The 19,214-nt window shown below is 46.1% G+C and overlaps 1 protein-coding gene across 2 annotated transcripts in view; it reads right to left on the minus strand.

Annotated features, from left to right (window-relative positions):
- Positions 1 to 19,214, minus strand: part of OSBP2 (oxysterol binding protein 2) — a 387,724-nt gene that overhangs the window by 8,909 nt on the left and 359,601 nt on the right. For both annotated transcript variants that reach the window (XM_069754235.1, XM_069754244.1), the window contains 4 exons: positions 18,829 to 18,949; positions 14,493 to 14,596; positions 12,224 to 12,319; positions 6,040 to 6,224 (listed from right to left, as the gene is read on the minus strand). In XM_069754235.1, coding sequence (XP_069610336.1) covers positions 6,040 to 6,224; positions 12,224 to 12,319; positions 14,493 to 14,596; positions 18,829 to 18,949 — 506 coding nt within the window. The remainder of the gene's footprint in view (positions 1 to 6,039; positions 6,225 to 12,223; positions 12,320 to 14,492; positions 14,597 to 18,828; positions 18,950 to 19,214) is intronic.

A 19,214-nucleotide genomic window follows, 5' to 3' on the forward strand; every position in this document is an offset into this window, starting at 1 on the left:
AATATCCTGGTCCCTGTGTCTTTGTCCCTGTGTCTTGTTCTATTGCCTTGTCTGTACTTTGTCTTTTCTCGGTCTCCTTGTCTGTGGCTTCCTTCCCTGCTTTCTTTCCTTGTGTTTTCTGTTTGCTTACACTCCGCACTCTTGCGGCTCTGCACTCAGACCTTGCTTCGCACTCTCTGGCTTTGCTCTGTGGCTCCGCTCTTTGCGGTTCTATCTGGCTCCGCTCTTTGCGGTACTATCTGGCTCCGCCTCCTGTGTTTCTGCACTTGGCTCCGTCTCTGCTCTTGGCTCCGCCTCCAGCGTCTCCGCTCTTGGCTCCGCCTCCAGTGTCTCCGCTCTTGGCTCCGCCTCCAGCGTCTCCGCTCTTGGCTCCGCCTCCAGCGTCTCCGCTCTTGGCTCCGCCTCCAGCGTCTCCGCCCTTGGCTCTGCCTTCTCTTTTCTTAGTTCCACCTTCTACTTGTTACTGGGTCCTCCTGTGTGAACAGGTCCCTACCTGTTTCTTCATACCTCATTCCTTTCTGCTTGTTTCCTTTCCTGCACCTCCTGTGTGAACAGGTCCCTACCTGTTCCTTCATTCTCCTTTCCTTCTGGCTTGTTTCCGTACCTGCATCTTCTGTGTGTACAGGTCCCTACCTGTTCCTTCATCACTCTCACAATAGGACTGCACTCGGGTGTCATCTGAGTGCAGCCTGATTCATACACCACATCAACCAGTCCTGTGTATCCTGTGTTCCTGCCAGTCCTGCCGTTCCTGCCCTGCCTTCCAGTCCTGTGTTCTCTGCAGTGCCTCCCAATCCTGTGTTCCTGCCGTTCCTGCCCTGCCTTCCAGTCCTGTGTTCCTGCTGTCCTAGCCAGTCCTGTTTCCTGCCGTGTCTCTGCCAGCCCTGAGTTCTCTGCCGTGTCTCTGCCAGCCCTGTCTCAGCCGTGCCAGCCTACTCGTCTGTGTTCCAGCCGTGCTCTTCTGCCAGTCCTGCCTAATGCCCGCACCAATCCTGGTGTTCCTGTCTCCCAAGTGGGATCAGCAGCCACAGCCAGACACCACCCTGGAGTAGCACCTGGCAGCTGCCTGCTGCACAAGCCTGTCCTCACCATCAGAGGCTCCAGTGAAAACCCAGGCAGCTGTCATAGTCACGCCCCTTCCAGGGTAGTCTGGTTTGTGGCACAGTGGGGCCACAAACCCCCCGAGCTCACGCCCACCAGTCAGGGCGTGAGCGTGACAGTAACGCTCGCGCTTAGACTGGTTGGTGAGGGCGTGCGGGGGTGTGGCCCCACTGGACCACAGACCAGACTTCACTGGAAGGGGCATAGCTAAGGAGCTTCCTAGGTGTTCGCTGGAGCCTCCGATGGTGAGGTCAGACTTGTGCGGCAGGTAGCTACCAGGTACCACTCCAGGGTGGAGTCTGACTGGATGCTGATCCCACCGGGGACAAGACACAGGCAGGCAGGCACAGCTGTGACACTGGCTGACAGACGGGTACGGCAGAGGCCCTGACGGGCAGACTGGCTTGACGGAGATACAGGCAGACGGGCACGGCTGGCAGACAGGCGGACTGGGCTGTTACTCTGGTAGGAACTGGTATACAGGCGGGTGTATGGAAACAGGTAAGAACCTGTTCAGACTGGAGGGTACATGGAAACAGGTAGGAACCTGTACCGCCAGTTTCTGAACAGAGGTAGAGCAAGAGCGGATGCAAAGCAGAACCACAGGAGGTGGAGTAAAAGCAGGAAGGAGAAGGCAGCAGAGCTAAGAGCAGAGAAGGAGAAGGCAGCAGAGCTAAGAGCAGAGAAAGAGAAGGCAGCAGAGCTAAGAGCAGAGAAGGAGAAGGCAGAGCTAAGAGCAGAGAAGAAGGCAGAGCTAAGAGCAGAGAAGAAGGCAGAGCTAAGAGCAGAGAAGGAGAAGGCAGAGCTAAGAGCAGAGAAGGCAGAGCTAAGAGCAGAGAAGGAGAAGGCAGAGCTAAGAGCAGAGACGCTGGAGGCGGAGCCAAGAGCGGAGATGCTGGAGGCGGATCCAAGAGCGAACCGCAGGAGACAAAGCCAAAACCGCAGAAGGCAAAGCCAAGAGCCAGAGGGTGCAGAGCCATAGGTTGTGGCAAGCAAAGCTGAGAGGCACAGAACCACAGGTTGTGGCAGAACTGAGCAAAGAAGCACAGAGCCACAGGTAGCGGCGAACAGAGCAGAGAGATGCAGAGCCACAGAGCAGAGAGGTAACGCAGAGGTAAACACAGTAGAGTGAGAATGATGAACAAACAAAGAAGGAACAGGAACAGACAGACCAGATCTCAGACACAGAAGTAACGGAACACAGATACAGACCAGGGTATGATGCCCCTCTAGGTGGCGAAAACAGACCAGGGTACTACGCCCCTCTGGGTGGCGGACACAGAGACAGAACCAGACACCTCAGCAGCAAAGTACTGACTGAGGAAGTAAGTTTGCTCCGGTGTCCTCCAATGGGTGAGGACGCCTTAAGTATCAGAGGCCTGTAAGCTATTGGCCAGAGATACCTTAGGGAGGTGCACACAGACTGAATAAGAAACAGGAGTTGCTGACACCGCCCCCCCCCCCCCCCCCCCCCTATGCACACAGAAAGTGTACACAGAGCAATTTGCCATGGAGCTGGCAGCAGACAGATCTCACAGCATGGCACAGGGTGAGTGAGTTGATGTAACAGGCAGGTGAGGGATGGAAGGCCATGCAGTGATGCCGGCAGGGTTGTTACAGTACCCCCTTCTTTACGCCCCCTCTTCTTTAAACCCGCCAGAATGATCTGTAGAAGAAGAAAGGGTCCACTCAAAGTCCAAGTCATCATAACACCTTCACGGTAGGATAAGGCAAACGGGTCACCTAGAATCTCAGAAAACATAGTCTCTTTGTGCTTAACAGAGTTAACTTCCACATTGGGCTGGACCACTTCCACCAGGCAGATAGGAAGCAGGGACTTTGATGATACTGACTTGATATCTTCACCAGTCGGCCACATGGAAGCTGAGGGAACTCTCACAGAATACATCTTCTGCCCGAAATCCAGAGACAAACTTTCAGGTAGCAGAGATGTTTTAGAGTACAGAACACAGGAAAAATCATCGGAGCTGAGTGTGGAGAACAACAGTTCCACCGGATCAGAAAAAAATTGAGAGGAGGAAAGTTCTGTTTCGGAATCTTCACCAACCGGCCACATGGACGATGAAGGTACCCACATAGGAACCATCTTCTGCCCGTTATCCAGAAGAAAACATCCTAGAGGCAGAGATGTTTCCATGAACAGGTTATAGGTATAGTCGTTGGAGTTGTGTGGAGAGGTTGTCACCACTTTCCCATCTTTGGTGATGTCAGCACACCTTGACTCGATGACTAACAGATTACTGGTATAGTCACTGGAGACGTGTGGAGAGATAGTCACCGCTTCCCCATCTTTAGTGATGTCAGCACACCTTGATTCGATGACTAGCAGACCAGCAAAAGAAGAAGACAACACAGTTGACTGTCTTTGACGCATGGGAACCAGACACCTTTCATGACTGGGTAAATTCAAACGAAGCATTTTGCAGGAACTCTTGACCAGTGCGGGTGGTAGAGTCCTAGGCTCAGAATGACCCATGGGCATAACAGACAGCATACGGAAGACAAACTTCTTCGAGTATAAGACTCCAACATGGAGCTGTAGTTGTCCTTGAAAGACTAGACTGCTCTTGAGTAGGGCTTAACCAACTTCAGACAACGCCCTCACCAAGTTCTGGAGCTGTATGACGGCGACCACACACCGACTCCAAATGGTTGGCGACTTTACCACGCCAAAGCTCCCGGAAAACAGAGACACAGTCTTTGATCTTGATGGAGAGGAAGTACTCTCACGTAGGGCAGCCTCTCCTGCTGGCCCAGGGTTTTGGAGTTTTAGATCTACAGGACAGAGACAGTCTGGATGTTTCTTGCAACCGCAGCGATACCGCGTTCCCTTCTTGAGGCTGGATTCAGGCTGCTGCTTTGCCAGCCCACTTTTATCAGCCTTCTTGGGTTTTTCTTGGGTAGCTGCTGGGACACGTAGAGGAACAGGTGGGTTTTGGACGGACTTGGTCTGACGTGGCGGTTTCTTTGGGGGATTCGCTCGTCTGGACCGCCTCTGGGATCTAGTGAGGGAAGACTTTGCAGGAGGAGCTGGCTTAGGCGCTTTGAAGGCTTTAAAGAAGGCATCAGGAAGGCCTCAAGGATTGAGAGGATAGGATCCCTTGCTTCCCAGAGAGGGTTAATCCAACTCAATGCATCTCCTGCTAGGTAGGACATCAGGAATCCCACCTTGTACCGATCGGAGGGAAATTCAGAAGCATTCGATTCAATATACATCAAACTACGCATCAGGAACTCCATGCACTCCTCTGGATCCCCATAGAATCTTGGCGGAGGCTTTGGAAGGAGTTCTTTATAAGCAAGGTGATAATACAACTCATCAGAGATTATGAGTTGACCACCTGGAGTAGGTGTAGGCAGGTCTTTCAATCGGGGATAAAAATCCATCGGGGGGCCAATACTGGCTAGAAGAAAGTTCATCTCGCTCCGAGAGTGATGGCTAGTGGGACTCAGCGGGGACCATGGCCGGAGCAATCTGTAACGCTCGCGCCCAGACTGGTTGGCGCGGGTGTGCGGGGGTGTGGCCCCACTGGACCACAGACCAGACTTCACTGGAAGGGACGTAACTAAGTAGCTTCCTAGGTGTTCGCTGGAGCCTCCGATGGTGAGGTCAGACTTGTGCATTAGGTAGCTACCAGGTACCACTCCAGGGTGGAATCTGACTGTGGATGCTGATCCCACCGGCGACAAAACACACGCAGGCAGGCACAGCTGTGACACTGGCTGACGGACGGGTATGGCAGAGGCCCTGACGGGCAGACGGGCACGGCTGGTACTCTGGCAGACAGGCGGGCATGGCTGGCACTCAGGCAGACAGGCGGACTGGGCTGATACTCTTGTAGGAACTGGTATACAGGAGGAGTATGGAAACAGGTAAGAACCTGTTCAGACTGAAGGGTATATGGAAACAGGTAGGAACCTGTACGCCAAGTTGCTGAACAGAGGTAGAGCAAGAGCGGATGCAAAGCAGAACCACAGGAGGTAGAGTAAAAGCAGGAAGGATAAGACAGAGCTAAGAGCAGAGAAGGAGAAGGCAGAGCTAGAGCAGAGAAGGAGAATGCAGAGCTAAGAGCAGAGAAGGAGAAGGCAGAGCTAAGAGCGGAGATACTGAAGGCGGAGCCAAGAGTGGAGACGCTGGAGGTGGAGCCAACCGCAGGAGACAACGCCAAGAGCCAAAACCGCAGAAGGCAAAGCCAAGAGCCAGAGGGTGCAGAGCCACAGGTTGTGGCAAGCAAAGCTGAGAGGCACAGAACCACAGGTTGTGGCAGAACTGAGCAAAGAAGCACAGAGCCACAGGTAGCGGCGAACAGAGCAGAGAGATGCAGAGCCACAGAGCAGAGCAGAGACGTAACGCAGAGGTAAACACAGTAGAGTGAGAATGATGAACAAATAAAGAAGGAACAGGAACGGACATAGACCAGAGTTCAGACAGGAACAGACATAGGCCGGAGTTAAGACACAGAAGTAACGAAACACAGATACAGACCACGGTATGATGCCCCACTGGGAGGCGAACACAGACCAGGGTACTTCGCCCCTCTGGGTGGCGGACACAGAGACAGAACCAGACACCTCAGCAGCAAAGTACTGACTGTGGAAGTAAGTTTGCTCCGGCATCCTCCAATGGGTGAGGACGCCTTAAGAATCAGAGGCCTGTAGGCTATTGGCCAGAGATACCTTAGGGAGGTGCACACAGACTGAAAAAGAAACAGGAGTTGCTGGCGCCGCCCCGCTATGCACACAACCAGGAAGTGTACACGGAGCAATTTGCCATGAAGCACACGGCATGGAGCTGGCAGCAGATCTCACAGCATGGCACAGGGTGAGTGAGTTGATGAAACAGGCAGGTGAGGGATGGAAGGCCATGCAGTGACGCCAGCAGGGTGGTTACACAGGTCATCTGTTGCTGAGACTTACGGTAAAGGGTATTTTTTCCAGAGCAGTTTTGGTGGGAGCGTCTGGTATACAGTCTTCTGCTTCCCTTCAGTGCTGCCATTACCTTGACTACTCTGCACAATCTTCGCACATTCCATCTTCTCGTCCCATGTCCCAGATAGGACATAATGTGCTTTTCCATTGGCATCTATCACAACTCCAGTAACCTACAGGACATATAGGAAAGCCAACACATTAGGGATTAGAGGTTGATGATTGCAATCTGCAGGGAAAGGCAAATCCTACAAAAATGATTTAGATTCTTCATAATTATTAAATACAAAAGAAAATTAATCCAAATGTAACTCTTTCAAGTCAATATTTAACCCCTAACGGACTGGCCAATCTTTTGAACTTTCATTTTTGCCTTCCTCTCCGAAGAGCAATAGCTTTTTATTTTTCCATCAACATCGCAGTATAAAAGCTTGTTTTCATTGGGATGAATTGTAGTTTTGAATGACACCATTCATTTTGCCATATACAATTGTGTGAAAAAGTGTTTGCCCCTTCCTGATTTCCTATTCTTTTGATTGTTTGTCACACTTACATGTTTCAGATCACCAAAAAAAAAAAAATCAAAATACATGAATATTTAATGAATTAACAACTACTTTTAGGTTTAGGCTGGTCATAATAGATTAAAGATGGCATTCAAAGGGTATTCCCATCTCGAATATTTATGGCATATCCATAGGATATGCCAGAAATGTCTGATAGATAGGGGACCTTTGTCTAAAACACACACCTATCACAATTACCGTGTCCCATTATGCAGAGCTTCCCTGAGTGTGCATATTTATTTTTATGAGATGAGGAGGTATCTTCATTGAAATCCAACATGATAACTTTGTTTTCCACGATGTCTGCCATCACTAGACTGAAGGCTGCCCCGTCTACGTTAGGACATGAGTGAGTTCAGCCAACTCGTAAGGCTACTTTCACACTGGCGTTTTTTGCAATACGTCGCAATGCGTCGTTTATGGGAAAAAACGCATCCTGCAAAGTTGTTTGCAGGATGCGCTTTTGCCCCATAGATTAACATTAGCGATGCATTGCGACGCATTGCCACACGTAGCAACCGTCGTGCGACGGTTGCGCCGTGTTGTGGCGGACCGCTGGGAGCAAAAAACATTAAATGTAACATTTTTTGCTGCCGACGGACCGCTTTTTCCGACCGCGCATGCGCGGCCGGAACTCCGCCTCCACCTCCCCGCACCTCACAATGGGGCAGCGGATGCGCCGGAGAAATGCATCCGCTGCACCCATTGTGCGGCGCATCAAACGCTAGCGTCGGAATCTCGGCCCGACGCATTGCGACGGGCAGATTCCGACGCTAGTGGGAAAGTAGCCTTAGACAAGCTTAAGCTCACAAAACAAGACGGAGAGCCTTCATCTAGTGTAGAGGCACATAAAGCCCAAAATTGTTATTAAAGGGAGTTTCTCATGTTGAAAATAATATCGGATTTGCAGTCAGGATGTTATAAAGGAGGGGGAGCTGATCAGATTTATATTCATTTTTGTGTGAAAAGTTTCAGCAAAACTTAGGTTTTTATCATTAAAATCCCTGGTGATACTATGCATGAGTCCAGTGGGAAGTCCTATTCAGTGATTGACAGTCTTCCCTCTATGACTGTACATGCAGAAATAGCTGTCAATCACTAGTAGGACCACCCACTTGACTCATGTATACAGTCGCCTGGAATTTCAATGAATAAAATACAGGTTATACTGATTTTTTTCCCCAACAAACCTATATATCTTTCTGCTCAGCTTGTCCTTCCCTATATCGAGCTGTCTACAGATCAGACTGCATGTACAATGCAACAGGTTCCCTTTAAGACTTGCAGATAAACGTAATACGATTTTGAAACCACAGAGGATACTAAAAAGCCAATATGCTGCAAATGTCACGATAGGAATAAATCTGTGATGCGCACAAGTCACCATTTTTATGAGCAGCAGACGCTGCTGTCAATATTCCTTCTGACATGCACTCATTGTTCAGAAATCTGTAAATTAGGTCCCAGAACAGATTTCTTTATGATCTCCTCAAGGAATAAATGTGTTAAATCGCAGCCCACCTGTGGCTGCAGGAGAAAGCTCACTGGTACAAAACATGAACTTTCCATGCTCAGCAAGAAAGGAGACTGCTGAGAAGTATATGTACCTTCCTTTCTCCAGGAGGCAGCGCCCAGCGTGGGAGCATTGTGCCCACTGCGTGGGGAAGGGCAGAACAGTGGATGCTTCCGCTGCACTCCATGATTTCATTTCTATATTAATAAAATCCACTGCTGATTTATAAAGTACAGCAACCTAAAATTAGAAAATGTTCACATTACACTGGAGTTCAGCTAAAAGAAAATTGCTTGGCCCCATCTTTATAACACTGCCATTTCCTTATTGTCTACAGGTATGTATTTAGGATTCATCTCAAGCTCGCCTATTACTTTATTTGTTTCCCACTGAGAATGTTTTGTGATAGGTTATCTTAAAAGGTAACTCAAATTCTGATATGTTATAGCCTCTCTTCAGTAGTTTGGATTAAAGGGGTATTGGTTGTAAAGCTCCCACAAGCTTTAGATAGCTGTCAGATGAACAATGGTTCGGCTGATCGTTTGGCCCAGAGCTCTCTCGCTCCTGCTCTATGAGATGAGACATCTCTGATACTGGCTTTTCTCTTAGAGAACAAAAAGATCAGACATGCGGGATCCTTAGCTTCCCAAACCACATCTGCCTGGAGAGATTTTGCAGGCCCCCCCAATATGTATTAGACTATTAGCAGAATCCATCGATATTGGTGGATTCATCCAATGTTAGTAAATGTGTATGTGGGCCCTTAGAATCATACTGAGGGATCAAAGGAAGGGGCAGAAGCGCTCAGCCTACCCTCAGGCATGAGTATAGCAGTGTACGAAAACATGGAATTTTATAAGGAGCCCGCACATCACTCAGCTCAATGATAAGCTGAGCACTTCTACCTCTTTTTGCGTACAATTTGGTCGATCAGAAACTTTTCCCGATCAGAACTATTGGGTGGTGGTTATAACTCATCAAAAGTTTTTAAAAGTTGCCTTCAAAGAAAAGCTTCACCCCCGAACCTAAATGCCCATGTAAGTCACCATTACTCAAGCCTTTTGTTGTTGATGCTACTGCCTACCTATGATAGATCAGTGTCCCGTTGTCTTCTCCACTGTGGATGAAACGCCGTAGAATATCTGAACTACGCATTCTCGTGGTTCTAACTTTCCATGGCAATTTTGGAGAAGATGAGAAACGGCTGCCAATCTGACATAGGGAAGCACCGACAGGAGAACAGAGGGCAGTGGGTATGGCACAGGTTCATTATTGGAGGGTCGCATTAAGTACTTAAGATTCAGATTTCCAAAATATATTGTTTGGTCGTTTGGACTGTGGTCATATTTTATGTACTACTAGCTGAAGAGCCCGGCGTTGCCTGGGCATAGTAAATATCTGTGGTTAGTTATAGCACGTCACTTCTCTTATTCTCCCATCACGCCTCTCATTTTCCCAATCACATCTTTAATTTTCCCCCTCACATCTCTCATTTTCTCCCTCACACCTCTCATTTTCTCCCTCACTCCTCTCATTCCCACCTAACACTTGTCATTTCGACCTCACATCTGTCATTTTCCGATCACTACACTATTTTCCCTCACTCCTCTCATTTTGCACTCACACCTTTTCATTTTCACCTCACACCTCTCATTTTCACCTCAGTATATACATGTTTGTCATCTCCCTTATATATAGTATACACCTGTATGTCATCTCCTGTATATAGTATATACCTGTATGTCATCTCCCCTGTATATAGTATATACCTGCTGTGTGTCATCTCCCCTGTATATAGTATATACCTGTATGTCATCTCCTCCTATATATAGTATATACCTGTATGTCATCTCCTCCTATATATAGTATATACCTGTATGTCATCTCCTCCTATATATAGTATATACCTGTATGTCATCTCCTTCTATATATAGTATATACCTGTATGTCATCTCCTCCCGTATATAGTATATACATGTGTGTCATCTCCCCTGTATATAGTATATATCTGTGTGTCATCTCCTCCTGTATATAGTATATACCTGTATGTCATCTTCTATATATAGCATATACCTGTATGTCATCTCCTCCTGTATATAGTATATACCTGTAGGTAATCTGCTCCTGTATATAGTATATACCTGTGTGTCATCTCCTCCTGTATATAGTATGTACCTGTATGTCATCTCCTCCTGTATATAGTATGTATCTGTATGTCATCTCCTCCTCTATAAAGTATATACCTGTGTGTCATCTCTCCTGTATATAGTATATATCTGTGTGTCATCTCCCCTGTATATAGTATATACCTGTGTGATCTCCTGTGTTAGACCTCGTTCACACGTTATTTGCTCAGTATTTTTACCTCAGTATTTGTAAGATTAATTGGCAGCCTGATCCCCAGCCAACAGGAAGCCCTCCCCCCTGGCAGTATATATTAGCTCACACATACACATAATAGACAGGTCATGTGACTGACAGCTGCCGTATTTCCTATATGGTACATTTGTTGCTCTTGTAGTTTGTCTGCTTATTAATCAGATTTTTATTTTTGAAGGCTAATACCAGACTTGTGTGTGTTTTAGGGCGAGTTTCGTTTGTCAAGTTGTGTGTGTTGAGTTGTGTGTGGCGACATGCATGTAGCGACTTTTGTGAGATGAGTTTTGTGTAGCAACATGCATGTAGCAACTTTTTGTGTGTCGAGTTGCATGTGACAGGTTAGGGTAGCAAGTTGTGTGCAGCAAGTTTTGCGCATGGCGAGTTTTGCGCATGGTGAGTTTTATGTCTGGTGCCTTTTGAGTATGTGCAAGTTTTGTGTGAGGCAACTTTTGCATGTGTTGCAAATTTTGTGCATGTGGCAATTTTTCCGCGTGTGCAAGTTTTGCGTGTGGCGAGTTTTCCATGAGGTGAGTTTTGCACTTGTGGCGCGTTTTGCGTGAGCCTAGTTTTTGCATGTGGCGAGTTTTGCGCGTGGTGAGTTTTGAGCGGCGACTTTTGTGTTTCGACTTTTATGTGGCGAGGTTGGTGTATTTGTGGTGAAATGTGTGCTGAGGGTGGTATATGTGTTCAAGCACGTGGTAGTGTGTGGCGCATTTTGTGTGTGTGTTCATATCCCCATGTGTGGTATCTCATGTCGGGGCCCCACCTTAGCAACTGTACGGTATATACTCTTTGGCGCCATCGCTCTCATTCTTTAAGTCCCCCTTGTTCACATCTGGCAGCTGTCAATTTGCCTCCTACACTTTTCCTTTCACTTTTCCCCATTATGTAGATAGGGGAAAAATGGTTTGGTGAATTGGAAAGCGCTGGGTTAAAATTTCACCTCACAACGTAGCCTATGACGCTCTCAGGGTCCAGACGTGTGACTGTGCATAATTTTGTTACTGTAGCTGCGACGCCTCCAACACTTTTCCTTTCACTTTTTCCCCCATTATGTAGATAGGGGCAAAATTGGTGAATTGGAAAGCGCGGGGTTAAAATTTCACCTCACAACGTAGCCTATGACGCTCTCAGGGTCCAGACGTGTGACTGTGCAAAATTTTGTTGCTGGAGCTGCGACGCTTCCAACACTTTTCCTTTCACTTTTTTCCCCATTATGTAGATAGGGGCAAAATTGTTTGGTGAATTGGAACGCGCGGGGTTAAAATTTCGCCTCATAACATAGCCTATGACGCTCTCGGGGTCCAGACGTGTGACTGTGCAAAATTTTGTGGCTGTAGCTGCGACGGTGCAGATGCCAATCCCGGACATACACACACACATACATACATACACACACACACACACACACACACACACACACACACACACACACATTCAGCTTTATATAGTAGATTTCATAGAAACTACTGACAAATCATAACACTTCTTTTTACCATTATTTATAACCAGATATTGATATTTAGAATAGGGTTGTTTGTGAGATTGATGGGAGCATTTCGACACTCAAATTTGTATCCAGTTTGCAGTCTACAATGTCTCATCAGTCAGTACTTTAAGTCTCTCAGATAAAACATAAAATGTGTCATAAAACGTTTCATTGTATAAGGGTTCAATAAACAATAATTTATACGCATGCTGAATCAATCACTACCTTTCTTGCAATGTCCCTTGAGAAGTAACTATACGGTGTGAATTTCAGCTGGCATTTATCCTTGGTTTTATAATTCGTAATCTCTATATCTCCAGACTATAGAGGAAAAAAAAAGCGAGAGAGGGAAGCTGTTAAGTAAATATCTTGAATGGTCAGAGAAAAAAGAACAAACGAAAAAAAAAATGTTCATTCTAAAAGCTACAGTATTATTCAAGCCAGGAGAGTCAAGTCTGATATCTCAGCTGGTTCCTACGAGAAAGTTGGTTGTGGTAGCTACATAGAAAACTTCCGGGAACAAGCAGTAAGCTTTAAGAAGCAATTGATGGAAGTTATTTTCAGATTCAGTGGTTAGGGTAATATTACAAAATGTATAATTTCAGCCTATACTTGAGTTTTGTGTGTGTGCAGAAAATTGTGGAATATCGCACACCATTGGTGCAACCACAAATGGTAAGAGGGCCCAATTCCTCCTCCAGAACAGCAAGCAGCTTTAGGCTATGTGCACACGTAACAGGGTCCCTGCGGGTTCTCCCGCAGCGGATTTGATAAATCTGCAGGGCAAAACCGCTGCGGTTATCCCTGCAGATTTCTCACGGTTTGTCTTGCGGTTTCCGCTGCGGGTTACTCCTGCACTTTTTTTTACTATTGATGCTGCATATGCAGCATCAATATTAATGTTAAAAATAATAAAAAAAATGGTTATACTCACCCTCTGATGTCCCAATCTCATTGGGGCTGCACGCGGCGGTCCGGTTCCAAAGATGCTATGCGAGAAGGACCTTTGTGATGTCACGGTTATGTGACTGCGACGTCACCGCAGGCCCTGCTCGCATAGCAACCCTGAGACCGGACGGCCGCGTGCAGCGCTGAGAGGTGAGTATATCATTATTTTTTACTTTATTTCTTTTTTTTTTACACAAATATGGTTCCCATGGCCTGGAGGAGAGTCTCCTCTCCTCCACCCCGGGTAGCAACAGCACATTATCCGCTATGCCCACCATGCGGGAAGTAAGCGGATCAATGCATTTCTATGTGTGCAGAATCGCTGCGATTCTGCACAAAAGAAGTGACATGCTGCGGATTGTAAACCGCTGCGTTTCTGCGCGTTTTTTCCCGCAGCATGTGCACAGCGGATTGCGGTTTCCCATAGGTTTACATGTTTACTGTAAACGCAATGGAAACTGCTGCGGACCCGCAGCATCAAAATCGCTGTGGTTCCGTGGTGAAAACCGCAACGTGTGCACATAGCCTTAGTCATAGACACATTCTTAAACTGCAAAGGACTCATATACATTCCTTGCACAGGGGCCGTCTTCTGTCTGTGTCCACCCTGCTTCATTGGGCCCATGCTCTCACCCATTTGGAGCTGACTCTGTTAACAGTGTTTATTTTTTTATGGTTTAATTCAATTAGACCTTACTGGTGAAATTTCTTCTGTATGCAATACTAAAAGTAAAGTTTACGATGCTATTAAGAATGGATAAACTTATGTTCTGTATAAATGGGTCCTCCCAGAATCACTTACTCTAATAGGCATAGGAAATTCCAGTCCAATAAAAAGTAAACGCATTGGGCCCGATTCATCAATACCGGCATTGTTCACGGTGGTCTGGATGAGAGGGCAGACTGGAGTCAGATGCTCCTGATTCATGAAGAAACGTACACCTCTTCATGAATCAGGAGCGCCAGACAAGTGGTGTGCGCCTCTGTGGGCGCCTCGGCTCAAATACCCTGCCGGAGTAAGATTTGTGAATTGGTGAATGCCACTGCTCGTCAGGAATTTTCTCATGCCCCATCCCAGCTCCACCCACTTCGGTGTGATCACACCGTTTTCACACCACTTTTAACAAACGTTGCATTTTTTAATGCAAAAAAAAATGCAACTTTTAATGTTTTTTTCGACAGAAATCTGGTAAACTAGCTTTGATGAAACAATCTATAAGGCTTTACAGCACTATGCTAAAATGTTGTTGTTCACTATGGAGTGCATTGAATTTACCCCAAAAATGGCTGGAGTATCCTTACCTGACATCACATCTTGAATATTCCATTAAAAACAGCCTACAATTTCACTAAACAACCAATATATATACTGTATCGGCTGTGCACTGGAGAGGAGAAGCAGAACAATGTAGCACAGATGAATATAAGGCATCTATGTAATTTTGCTGCTCTGTTCCTACCACCACAATGGCAACGAACGGATTGGGAAGAAAACATTTCTTTGTAAATCAGGACATTTATAAATGTTCATTTCTCTTATCCTTACCTGGTCTATCCAGAGTTTGCCTACAATGATGTTGTGCACTGTGGAAGTGACCTTCTTCCATACATAATGGTTGCCGCTAGACAGAAACTCCAAGTGGATATCCCCTGTGACAAACAATTTGAACAGAAAATGCTGAATTAATTGGTATGTTTAGGCAATAATTTACCATGTATCTGCCTCCAGATGAAATATCTTATGATGAAAACACAATAATGATTCAAATGGGGAAAATAGGTCAGAGGAACGTGTGCGATGTTGTCTTTATGGAGATGAATAAATTAGGGGATTGGATTTTGAAACAAGAGATGATATTCTGTGTTAATAAAAGTAGGATTGGTCCCATTAGACTTTTAAGGTGCTTTATACTGTATTTTGTGTGACATGACTGCAATATGGAGCTGAGCCAACAAATCAGCCCCCCTAGCACATACACTGTCCCACACCCCACCACCCTTTAAAATCCATTTTTTCGAGTCTCTATAGCTTACAGGAAGACCTTCAAAAAGCATTGTTGGGAAAAAAATAAAACATACATTGGGGTGGTTTCCAAATACCAGTGATTACTGAAAGATTCCATTACTTTAATACCCAGCTAGGATTTTAAGGCCACGTTCACACATTCAGTATTTGTTCAGTATTTTACATCAGTAATTAAAAGCCAAAACCAGGAGTAAAACAATCAGAGGAAAAGTATAATAGAAACACGTCACCACTTCTGGATTTATCACCCACTCCTGGTTTTGGCTTACAAATATTGATGTAAAATACTGACCAAATACTGAACGTGTGAACGTGGCCTTATACTTTTCGTCTGATTATCCCACTCTTGGTTTTGGGTTACAAATACTGATGTAAAAAACTCACCAAATACTCAACGTATGAATGTGACCAAGGGGACATTTCGATTTCATTCAGTATCGGCACATCACTCAGATCATTGGGGTCATGCTTCTACATCCGTGCCATTGATGCCCACCATCCTGATCCCTCTCTCTGGATCACTCTGGAATGCCCGCTCCGTCTGCAGTAAACTCCACGTGATTCACGACCTCTTTACCTCTCGTAATCTTTCCTTCCTGGGCCTCACCAAAACATGGCTAACACCCTCTGACACAGCCTCCCCTGCTGTGCTATATTACGGCAGCCTCCACTTCACCCACACTCCATGCACTGGCAACAGACATGGTGGAAGAGTGGGCCTTCTCCTTTTTTCCAACTGTACCTTTAACCCAATCCCACCTCTACCCTTCCTTATCCTCCCCTCTTTTGAAGTCCATTCTGTCCGCATCCACTCTCCTTCCAACCTCCAAGTGGCCGTCAGATACCGACCTCTGGGCCTGACCACTGCCTTTATTGACCAATTCTCCACCTGGCTTCTTCACTTTCTCTCTGCTGACATTCCCACCATCATCATGGGTGACTTCAACAACCTCATTGACACACACCAGTCTGCAGCCTCCAAACTCCTGTCCCTTACTTCATCTCTTGGACTTACTCAGTGTTCCTCCTCAGCCACCCATGGACGGACACACATTAGACCTGGTCTTCACCTGTTTCTGCTCCCTATCTAACTTCACAACCTCCCCTCTCCCTCTATCTGACCACCATCTACTCACTTTCTCATCACTGTCCTCCACACCTGTCACTTATGTCCAGCAACATGCGCACCCCTGCAGAAACCTCGCACATCTAGACACTCGCACTCTCTGATTCCATTCTACTGCTGTCCTCCATATTTTCACTCCACGACACAGACACTAGTTTCTACAATGCCACTCTGGCATCAGCCATTGACTCAGTCGCCCCTGTCACGCATAGCAGAGTGCAACAAATCAATAGACAACCTTGGCACAATCACATCACTAAAAAGCTTCGGCAAGTATCCAGAATTGCAGAATGGCGTTGGAAGAAAATGCATTTGCAAGATGATTTCACTGCACTCAAACAAGCAACACTCGCATTCAAATCAGCTCTCACCTCTGCTAAATAGGCCTACTTTACATCCCTTGTATCTTCCTTATCCCATAACCCCAAACAGTTGTTCAACACTTTTAACTCCCTCCTCCGCCCACCACTGCCCCCTCTGACTTCCCTAATCTCTGCCGAGGACTTTGCCATGCACTTTAAAAATAAGATAGACCAAACAAGGCAAGTCTTTGTTGTCCGACCACCACAACCTCTTTGTATGCCAGACCAATGCCCTAACCCCATAACTTCCCTCTCCAAAATCACTGAAGGACAGCTTGCTCATCTTCTCTCCAAATCACACCTCACCACTTGTGCACTTGACCCCATCCCACCTCCTCCCCAACCTCACCACTACACTTATCCCATCCCTAACCCATCTCTTCAATCTATCACTAACTTCGGGTACCTTCCCCTCTGCTTTCAAACATGCCACAATCACACCTATCCTCAAAAAGCCTTCCCTTGACCCGAGCACTATGTCCAGTTATCGTCCCATATCTTTGCTTCCATTTGCTTCCAAATTCCTTGAGCAGTATGTCCACGCTGAACTTTCCTCTCACTCTGCATCCAACTTGCTCTTCGATAACCTACAACCTGGTTTTCGTCCCCAACATTCCACTGAGACTGCCCTGACCAAACTTACGAATGACTTACTTACAGCCAAAGCTGACAGACAATTCTCTATACTCCTCCTTCTAGAATTGTCCTCTACCTTCGACACAGTTGACCACTGCCTCCTACTACAGATCCTCTCTTCCTTTGGTGTCTAAGACCTTGCCCTATCCTGGATCTCCTCATACCTTACCAACCGCACATTTAGCATTTCCTACTCCCATACTACCTCTTCATCTCGCCCCGTCTCTGTTGGTGTCCCTCAAGGCTCTGTCCTAGGACCCCTTCTCTTCTCAATCTATACCCTTGCCCTAGGACAACTCATAAAGTCCTCTGGCTTGCAGTACCATCTATATGCTGATGACACTCAGATCTACCTCTCTGGCCCAGATGTCACCTCTCTGCTCTCCAGAATCCCAGAGTGTCTATCAGCCATATCCTCCTCCTTCTCCTCTCGCTTCCTCAAACTCAATGTGGACATATCTGAACTAAATATCTTTCCACCATCTCGCACACCTTCCCTACCGTATCTATCTATCACAATAAATGAATTCACACTTTCCCCTATCCTGGTAATCCGCTGCCTCGGAGTAACCCTTGACTCTGTCCTGTCCTTCAAACCGCACAACCAAGCTCTCGCCACCTCCAGCTCAAAATATTTCCAGAATCAGTCCTTTCCTCAACCCTCACTCTTCTAAAATGCTTGTCCATGCCCTAATCATCTCCCGCCTCGACTACTGCAACATCCTCCTTTGTGGCCTACCTTCTAATACTCTCGCACCCCTCCAGTCCATCCATAATTCTGCTGCCCGACTAATATCTCTCCTTGCTACACCCCTGCTTCCCCTGTTTGCAAGTCCCTTCTCTGGCTCCCAATTTCCCAGCATATCCAGTTTAAACTACTAACACTAACCTACAAAGCCATCCATAACCTTTCTCCTCCATATATTTCCAAACTAATCTCTCAATATCTTCCCTCATGTGATCTCCGGTCCTCCCAAGAACCCCTTCTCTCTTCCACGCTTATTCGCTCCTCACCCGATTGCCTCCAAGACTTCTCCAGAATATCCCCATCATCTGGAATTCTGTGCCCCAACATGTCTGCTTATCCACCACATTTGGATCCTGAAAACCCATCTCTTCAAAAAAGCTTACAACCTGTAATGACCACACGGCTACCTCAACATCATCGGAGCTAGTGCAACCCTTGACCTACTGTCTCCTTCCCCATAATCCTGTAGAATGTAAGCCCGCAAGGGCAGGGTCCTCTTTCCTCTGTACCAGTCTGTCATTGTTAGTTTTGTTTACTGTAAATGATATTTGTATTTTGATGTAACCCCGTCTAATATACAGCACCATGGAATTAATGGTGCTATATAAATAAATAAATAATAATAATAGAACTGCTAATGATCCTTAGACATAACTGCAGTTCTGCTTCAGTGCTACGGTCCTTTTGTGAGCAGAAAGGCACTGAAGGACCCACTTTATTCTCAAGTTTGTAGTTAATATAAAGTGATATCATTTCCTAGAAATATTTTAACAGTTTTTGAAATGACAATACTTCGTTAATTTCTATTGAGAATAATATTTCTTTCTATTATTATCAATGACTTGTCTAGGACTATCTTTCAGGTGTACATTGTAGCAACATTAGATACCATTCAACAACACCACAAAATTTGCACCTTGACACACTTAACGGTGTGTGAAGTTTTTCTACCTCTCACCAGAGTGTGAGTTTCTTTAGCCTTACCTAATGGCATAATAGAGAGATATTTGCCCCTGAATTTACTGGCAATGGTGATTTCCTGCCATAGACTCCAGCCATTCTTGGAGTACACATGATGAGCTGCGGCTGGTGGGTGATGACTGACCTGATAATGAAAACATAAAAAACATTATTTCACCTAGAACCTTTTAAAAAATTCACATTACAGTGAAGACCTGCAGCACCGGACCAAACAAATCTGCCTCTTTGATTTGAGTAATTAATGAATTTTACATACTTCACATCGAATTACACAGTTCTGCTCTCACTATTAATTTGTATCAAATTCTAAAATAACCATGACAGCTGTTAATTTTTTTTTACTAAACTGATTGTACATTATATTATTTTACCACTACTGTCCACTTAAT

Source organism: Ranitomeya imitator, chromosome 1, assembly GCF_032444005.1.
Source record: "Ranitomeya imitator isolate aRanImi1 chromosome 1, aRanImi1.pri, whole genome shotgun sequence".
Taxonomy (NCBI): domain Eukaryota; kingdom Metazoa; phylum Chordata; class Amphibia; order Anura; family Dendrobatidae; genus Ranitomeya; species Ranitomeya imitator.